Source organism: Saccostrea cucullata, unplaced genomic scaffold (genome assembly GCF_032062105.1).
Source record: "Saccostrea cucullata isolate Sc308-1 unplaced genomic scaffold, CSIRO_AGI_Scuc_v1 ctg1964, whole genome shotgun sequence".
Classification (NCBI taxonomy): Eukaryota; Metazoa; Mollusca; class Bivalvia; order Ostreida; family Ostreidae; genus Saccostrea; species Saccostrea cuccullata.
The window spans coordinates 128784-137992 of NW_026918017.1; the positions used below are offsets into that span (position 1 = coordinate 128784).

At 33.1% G+C, this 9209-nt stretch overlaps 1 protein-coding gene across 1 annotated transcript; it reads left to right on the top strand.

The window, feature by feature from the left end:
- Window positions 1-7855, top strand: LOC134233952 (uncharacterized). The gene is made up of 13 exons (XM_062716041.1): window positions 1-637; window positions 726-879; window positions 1007-1762; window positions 1904-2251; window positions 2622-2686; window positions 2846-2888; window positions 2968-3104; window positions 4357-4506; window positions 4604-4801; window positions 5143-5234; window positions 6046-6193; window positions 6605-6753; window positions 6967-7855. The coding sequence occupies exons 1-13, from the start codon at window positions 158-160 to the stop codon at window positions 7721-7723; spliced, it is 3477 nt and encodes a 1158-aa protein (XP_062572025.1). The 5' UTR covers window positions 1-157; the 3' UTR covers window positions 7724-7855.
- Window positions 7856-9209: the final 1354 nt, after the last annotated feature.

Consider the following 9209-nt stretch of genomic DNA (forward strand, 5'->3'; position numbering starts at 1 on the left):
TAAGGGGGCAGCAGAAAAAGACTCCCTGAGATTTGCAGAGAAACAATTAGTGCCAAAACTTCTAAATTCCAAAGACATTACATCGCTTTCAAAGCTGCTTTCTATTGACGAAAGTAAATTTCAGAATTGTGTTTTGAGATCTCTTCAAAAATTATTAATGGAGACAGATCTTAATGAATCTTCTGTGGAAGTCATTCAGGTCTGTCTTAAAAGCGTTGCACAACTTTTACAAAATTCCCAAGAGGAAGATTCTCTCCAAACGATTGTTATGACAGTTCCAACTGTGCTTCGAAGTTGTGCGATAGCTGTAATGCTCCAATGCTGCTACAGAAAGGTAAAGAAAACGGTGTTTAACAACATTAGTAAGAGTTGTGAATCAATAGAAAAAGTATGGAAAACTGCGATTTCTAGAAAAGGGATAAAAAAGGAGGAACATTCAGATTACCAGTCGATTCAGGGAGGTTTGGCTTTGGCTGCAACCATGGGGAGGTTTAAGTATGGGACACATTTAAAAGATGTGTTTCAAAGTTTGGACGATTCTTTTACATCCTCGGAGCATGATATGTCTCTCGGGAAGATAGGAAGTAGTGGGACTGTTGCCGAGCAATATGTTGTTATTCTTGGAATCTTAACAAAGGTAGAGAGAAGGTTTGAACATTAATTATAATTCAATTGTCAAAGGTAGCTTACTGACAATTACTTATTTGATTGGCCTTTTTTTGTAGATGACAGGCAATCCACGACAAATGTGTGAGAGGTTCATTAGTTTTTTGCATCCAATACTTCATCAAAAAATCAGTGAAAAGAGAAGGACAGATCCTGAATTCAAGCAACTTGGAAGTCTTATTATTTGTGGCATAGCATTTATAGCACGAAAATGTATGTATACTGTTTGTCAAGTAATTATTCATACCTTAAATGACTGAATGAGCCAGCCCTACAATAATCAAGTGTAATGTAGGCTTATATCAATATCACAAACTGTAATAATTCTATTTTGTTGCAGTTTCTCAGGTAGAAACGAAGAGTTTTCACAATATCATTGATGTTTTTGCACGTGACCAACAACTTATCCCCGAAGAAATGTCTGACCTTCTGTTGTCCGTAAACGCTAAAGTAGCACAACCATTTATCTCTAGCTTGAATCTCTCCGAGGGAACGATGATTCAGCTAGCCGAGTCCTATATTGCAAGAGCAATTCCAGGGTTAGTCGTTCATAACCAAGATCGAAAAAATCTTCCAAAACTGTCAGATCAATCTCATTGGATGGTATCCGGAGGTCGCTTGTTTAAAAACTTTGTGCGTATTGCAATAAAAGTACCAGGAATATCGGGTATTCAAATTCAGAATTGTAAGAATTCGATCGAAAGTAACCAATTAGTGAATGAATTTGATGTATTGAGGAAAATACACGGAGGCAAAACTGCGAATATTGTGAAATTGTGGGCCTTCAACCCTCATCCAAGTCCATTGCCGTTTTACGTCATTGAAAGTTTTCAGAAATCATTTCTTGATGAACTTCTGCATGCAAGAAATCATCAAAATTCCCTCTCAGAGAATTGGATGAACGACCGACTTTTGGATATTGGAGGTGCCATCAATTTTCTTCATCAGAAGAAAATAATACACAGGGATATTACCATTAACTCTTTTGCAATAAGGGAATACCCATCTCATGGACACGAAAGAGCTGTCCTCTGTAATCTTCAGATGGCCTGCTCTAACGACGACGAAGCATCAGCCAAAACGGGACATATAGCGGGTCGGTTATAATTGTTTCGTGGTCCTTTTTTCGGTCAGCAGATTTTTTTCTCAGTGATAAAAAAAAAATAATATTGTCCTAAACCAAGAAAGGTAATTAAGGGGTGTATATTGAGATAAATTAAGTCATTTATTTCATCAGATATTCACGGAGAGAACATTCCCACTAGATGGTCAGCCCCAGAATCACTTTGGGAAGATAAATACGATGTTTTTACTGATATTTGGATGATTGGTCACTTGATCCACTCACTGTTCACTTACGGTTGTGAGCCATATACAGAGTTGTACAGTGAGACAACAGATGACATTATGGCGAAAGTCGTCTCCTGTGGACTGAAACCTTATAAATGGCCATGTGTTCCTCTTCCTTACCACAAACTTGCCTCCGACTGCCTGCACTTTGACAGAGGAAAAAGAATAAATTTTGATATAATGCGTCAAAGGTTAAAAGAAATAAGAAAAGAACAAGGACATTCACGAAAGTCTTGTAAGTGCTTTTTAAAAATTTCACTGCCATTTTAAAACATTATACATATACTGGATGAAGAAATCTCTTTGCGAAAAATAAATTGTAATTCTTGTTTTCCAATATTCTTTCAACGGTTTGTTTGATTCCGATAAGAAATAGTCATTTTGAAATCCTTCTACTTCTACAAAACCTGGTACATATGAGATTTCACCAAGAAACAAAGTTCTTTACAAAAGGTTGGGATTTCGAGAAATGGCTTTCTATGGTAATTGATCCTTTTAACAATGAAATATGGCCTGCTATTAAAGAAGAAGTATTGGTTCTTCTTGCCTCTTACTAGATGAGGGTAATTCTCACCAGAAACATTATTATTTTGTGTTCTTTGCAGATTATGAGCATGAGTTGCCCAAGATTTCAGATCGGCAAATTGAAAGAAAACATAAACCGGAGCAGGTAAGAGAGAGAGAGAGAGAGAGAGAGAGAGAGAGAGAGAGAGAGAGAGAGAGAGAGAGAGAGAGAGAGAGAGAGAGAGAGATATTCTAAGTGAAGATTTTTGGTATGATATTTCATCTATACCGGAAATACACAAAGAACATTTCTTCTTCTATGTAGGGTATTCCACAGATGGTGAAGATAATGAAAGAATTGACGGAAAGTAAGATGAATTATGTTTATGAAATAAAAACAAAATTATTCCTGTATAGTATAAACTAAATTTTATAAATCTAATGTAGATGGAGATAAGAGACAAAGCTACTTTGAAATAAAAAGGTGGGTTCCAAAAAGTCCTAATCCCGACTACGCACCTCTTGTCATGACTTTGAGTAAGGATGACCTTCTCTCTCCAGATGAACCAAAACTTAGCATAAAGGTAAGAGTTAATGCATATCGCGCTCGAAATGTTCGGTTATAAATTCTTATTTTAAATATATGAGCAACTTCTCAAGAAGATATGGATTGTTTCTTACAATGTATGAATATATTTTGTAGGCCTTTCAACTAATTTTTCAAGTTGCACATATGGTGAAAAACATTGTATAGATAGATATAGGTATATAAAATAATCAAAAAAGATAATAACTTATGCATACTTTTAATTACCTCATTAAAAAGTTTAATCATTTATAACTGACTTTTCCGATGTTGTGTTTAAGGACAGGTAACTCAGGTGTGAAAAATGACCAACTTAGTGCCGCTTTATGAGTTATCGTTTATAGGAATGACATATAGCCTGCTTCAGCATTGGTATTGTTATATACACAAAAGGGTTCCTTACATTGTTTTGTACACAAAAAGTTTTGACTAAGAGAAAGAGAATGCCTTGACTCTACCTGAAATAACAGGGTCAAATGAATGGGGAACAGACTATATTCAATAGTTTTAACGATTATTATGAATAAGAAAATTTAATGTCATGTTTTTTGTGTTCGCGCTTTTTCGCTTCCTGTGTAAATATATATATTCTTACGAGTAAATGCAACAATTGATCATCTTATTTGTGTTACTAAGCACGAAGGGGAACGACCGAGTATAAAAATTTTAATAGGTTAGAACTGAGAAGGAGGGTAGATTTCACTTTTTATTTTAATTAAAAATTTTAATTATATGCTGTAAGCCGGTGTCCGCAACTATACAGTAAATAAGTTTAACATTGGTGCTAAATTTTAAAACCACTGGATTCTACTGAGAGCAAAGAAACACTTGGGAAATGCTAAAAACTGCCTTGCGTGTAAACAGTTAGATACCCCGAGCCTGCTCTAAACAAGTTTCAGCAGTGAGTTATCGTTCATAACACCGACCCCTAGCGGCAGTTGAAAGGCCTATATTTTGAGTACTTACTAACATATGAGTACATGTGCATATAGAGCTATGTATTATGGGTTAGGGTTAGGAAAAAACTGTTATTCTAATTCTTAGCACAAAATATCAAATTAGTTAAAGTATTTTTTAATAAAAAATAGAAATATTGATTTTTTTTTTCAAAATCACCATATTCTTTTATTCAAGAACAATCATTTTTAAAATTAACCTTTTGATCATATTGATCATTTTATTTTATAAAATATATAATAGAAACGAATAGTTGTAGTTTTTCTTAGAATGAAAATATGCTGCAATTGTAGAGACTTGAACTTGAAGTAGAGGAAAAAGTAACTGTCGACTTTCATGACAAAGTATTCCCCAAAATGAGCCCAGATTTTGGAGAGAAAATGTGCATAAAATGGCCACCAGTGAAGCATTCTTTTACCACTCAGGAAGTAAAAGTAATATTGGTAAGAAATTTAGCTTTATTTAAGGAGTTTTTTGCAAGGTCTCGAAGCAAAAAAAGTATTTTTTTTTAATTTACAACCTACCAAATTGTTCGTATAGAAATGCAGGTTCCCAGCAGCTAAGAACATCATAGATTTAGTTCCATTATACGTCAACAACGCACAGGGAGAGGAAAATTATCGCCTCCGTATTGTACATCAAGTTGCGTGTCTGGTGAAAAGGATGCACGAAAAACGCTGGCTATTGGTCGATATAACTGGAAAGAGCATTTATATCCAGGAGGAAAACGATTATAAGGTAATTTTGACTAAGAGAATCTGTCATGAAGACCCTACACGTTACATAAATCTTTACACTTTAGACGAGACAGAAACTTTTGAAAGGAATAAAGAATATGATTTTAGGAATTGAACTTTTGCTAAATATGTCATGATAATATAAGTTGCTATTTGCAAAGAGAGGGTTTATTCGGAAAAGTTTGGCATTAGGTCATCCGAGACGACCATTTCCAATTTTCACGGACTTTATCTTTTTATGTAAACGTTGAACAATGATGAAATGCCAAAAAGTAGAGAATAACGCGATTATTTGTTTATTTCTTTATTTGATTTTGAGAAAGTTTTTAAATAATATTTTAGGCTTGTCAAATACGAATAGGACGGATGTTGAGACTACCATCTGGAGAAGATAGCATAAAGTGTGCTAGAAAACTAGAAGATATTATATACTGGTCTGTATAAAGTTCTACTTTACTGCTATATTTCACATCTATTACAATAATATGCCCATTAAAACTACTGTATTTTATTTTTGAATAAAATTGATACTAAATAATATAAACCTTTTATTTTTATTGTAAAATACCAAAAAGTAATAAGTCACATTTACGCCAAAACACTCCTTCTCTTCGAGAAATTATTGAAAGAAATATTTATAGTTTTATGGACTTTTGATCTTATCTCCGTATGTTTCATTTTCCTATAAATTATTGAGAGTAAAACATGACCCTAATACTGCCTATGATGCTCTAGAATGTTTTCAAAATACATGTTAAATCATACAGTTAGTAAGATATGACGTCTCACGGTCATGAACTTATAAAAAAAACGCCACATGGAGCATTGTACACATAATATTTGTAACCGTGTTTTGTGAGAATTTTAGAGACACGTGAAATAAATTCCATACTAAGCTATAATATGCATAATAATACATCAATTGACTATTTTGAAATTTACTACACACATTTTTGAATACTGTGAACTTACTTAATCTGTGGGGTTTCAATTTCTGTTGTTTTCGAGGAAAATTGTCCCACGAATTCATGACCACCACGAAATGTAAAATTTCATATGCATTACTACATAACGACAACTAACAGCGAAATAAAACCCCTATAAACCTCGAAAATTTGACCCCACAAAAATGCTATTTAACAGTATGCTAGAGTGGAAAAGCAGCATGTTCATGTTTGTTATGTTCTACCACAATTTATGTCTGCACAATCTTTTTCAAATACGTCTGCAATTAACAAATATTAGGCTTCCAAAGGAGGTGATTGGACACGGTGAAATTTCTACAGGAAGTGACGTTTATACAATGGCCATGCTGTTTTACGAGTTTTACATGGCGGTCTCTGGAAATGATCAGCTACAATCTGTACCCTTTTCCTACAAACACAGATCTCAAGTACATTTTCACTGATATTCATTAAAATATAATTATTGAAAAAATACGAATAATTCGATTATAATTGAATTAGTAATTGTTTAATAAAGGGTGATTTAAAAGTTTCGACAGTACTTATGCAATTAAAACATTCACACTGATAATTTTATAATATCATGTACATTATATGGTCTTTGTTTTTCATGGTTAAGCGTTTAATGAAATTAATTGTTTATCGAAGTTTTACACTAAATTCATTTTAAATGCGCAGGTTTTCAATTATAATTTCATGATTGAATATTTTTGCACAATCGTAAGTGGACAAACTACGTGTATTTCTCAATATGAGAAAAGCATGTAATTAATGCCATTGTTTCTTTTTTTGTAAGACTCTTTTTTTTATATAAATTTCTATTTCTTTTATAAACGTAGATATTAAGTCATTTAAATGACGGTCATGTTCCTGATCGTCCACCTGCCTGTCCGGAATGGTTGTACGAGGAAGTGATGAAGCCATGCTGGGACCAGGACAGAACCAGTCGACCGGCAGCCGCAGATATAGAGAGCATCATAGCAAGAAAGTAAGATCATTGATATTTAAAATTAACTTCAAAAATCACGATCAATTCAGTGATTTAAAGCCACAAGGTATCCAATGCCTTGTTAAAGTGCAAGCACAATCTTAGACTTTAGCTTAGACTTGGACTTTAAAGTACTGCTTGTAATTTTGACATGTACTTAAGGAAACTCTCATATAATATCATCGAGAATCACTATAATATAAAACATTACAGGATTTCAGAAATCTATGAAATAAAGAAAGACACAGAGGTCGATACGTATGACAGTTTTGAAAGCATGGCCCAGAAATTAGCTTACCAAGACGCGATCTCAGAAAATACTATGGAAAAGGACAATAGAGCCAGTGAGGGTGAAAGTGACGAAGATTACGTTTATGTACAGACACACCAATCTACAGATTTATGTAGTGGGGAAACCTCATCAGAGAACAATGTAAACACCTATTATAATGATAAAAAAATCTCCAGAAGAAAATTGTCTCTAGATGCCAATGCATTAAATGGAACCCAACTTTCATCAGGAAAAGATTCTTTAAAATTAAAGCAAAAGTGGGGAACTCAGAAACCCCCAGAAAGAGATAATTTTGAGTGTGCTCATACACGCATTGGTCAGTCTTCTGGGAATTTAGAAGACGTTCCAAATTATGAACTGTTTTCTCAATCAGGAGAGTTTGATGCCGGAACCGAAGAAAAATACACTTATAGCAAAACCCCAAATTACGAAAATGCAACCATCCTTTCCTCGACAATGAATATAATGAACCCACAACCATTCCGAAGTGATTTGACACCTAATATGGATTTACCAGTTCCCCATGTACACAAAGAAAACCCAATATTCCAAACAGATTCCTCTATCCATCCATGTGCAAATGACAATCCCTTTGGTGAAGTAGACTGTGAGTCACAAATTTCAGCAGCAGCAAGCACCTATACACAAGAGGAAAACAACGTTTATGCGAATCAATGATACAAAGCTGATGAACTTTATTACCAAAAACCTTAATGTCCATAAATACTGAGTATTTGAGTGCTTCTAGGTGAGAAGTGCTTTACACATTGTTTTGATTCCATATATTAATATGGTTTTTGAAATTGTCGCAATGCCGTTTTCTTAATATTGTTAATTTTTTCTTCAAAGTCAAACTAGATCTGATGTTTTTTAAGGATGTTTTTTTTTTGCAATTTCGGAATAATTTTTTCCATAAATCATTTTAGATATTTCTATTTCTTGAATCTCATACAAGATCTAAGGTTTTAATTTTTGCAATGTCGGAATAATTTTCCGCAATTTTTTCTCAATTTTCTCAAGGTGGACAGCTAATCTTGTTTGTTAGGTATACTCAACAATAGCTTTATAAAAGTATACTCGAAGTACATTATACCGTGCCAGCGTACATAAAAGTTAATTATACAATACCATTATAATTACAAATAGTTTTACCCATTATAATTTCCAGTAAATGATTGTCTTCCAGTTCTTTAGATAGAAAAAAAATCACTTTGCATATTATATACTGTAGAGGGAACATGTCATAAAAATATTTTAAATTTCCATTCTCAAATAATCTCGATTTCTATTTCCCAGTAAGGATTTTCTTCTATTTGAATACAGCAGCAATATTGGTGAGATACTACCGACTTTGAATTTTATGATTTGATTTTTTCATTGCTTGATTAACATTATACATATCTATTTTGATTATTATTCTTTAATAAATTGTTTATTAAACATTTTATTAGCTACAAGTACTTAGTTTATATTATTGTCTTTATTTAATCTGAAATAATTGTAATGTTTTGAGAATCTTCTGATATTTGTGTTTCATATTTTTACGTTTTCACGTTGACATTATGTACACTATATAAAGATGCAATAAATTTTAAAATTAAGGTTGATTTTGTTGTGACCATTTAAACTTAAGTGTACTTTATGATTATATCAAACATTTATATTGATTCATTATAATTTTTATGTGTATAAATATTAATGTCTAAAAATAGACATAAAAGATTTTGTTTAATTCTTTTTGATTTTTTTCTTACTGTGATAACGAATCCGCATAAAACTGTATGCAGGGAAATTTTCGCCCCTGTTTTATTTTCGCCCCTTTCGCCCTTACCTTGCATGATTGGGCGAATTTAAAACGGAGCAAATTTTAAAAAAATACAGTATATTTTCTTAAAGAAAACTGTGATTGGGCGAATTTAAGAGGGCGCAAACTTGTTTGCAAGGGCGAAAATAAAGCGGAGCGAAAATAACCCTGTATACAGTACACACACACACACACACACATACCGGTTTATATTACATAAAGAGGTATAGATTTCCATTAAAACATTCAGAGGTATATGCTTTATACTAAGTTTACCGGAAAATGTCATAGCAGTTTATGTTCACTTCGCACTTGAGATTTCATTCACCATCCATTTTTTACAAATTCCTTACTAGTTGC

Bases quoted from the DNA above. Each gene is read 5' to 3' on its own strand.
- LOC134233952 (XM_062716041.1), top strand. From the start codon at position 158: ATGGAGACAGATCTTAATGAATCTTCTGTGGAAGTCATTCAGGTCTGT. The intron at 1,763-1,903 runs GTCGGTTATAAT...TTATTTCATCAG, and splicing joins CAAAACGGGACATATAGCGG to ATATTCACGGAGAGAACATT. The intron at 6,754-6,966 runs GTAAGATCATTG...AAAACATTACAG, and splicing joins GAGAGCATCATAGCAAGAAA to GATTTCAGAAATCTATGAAA.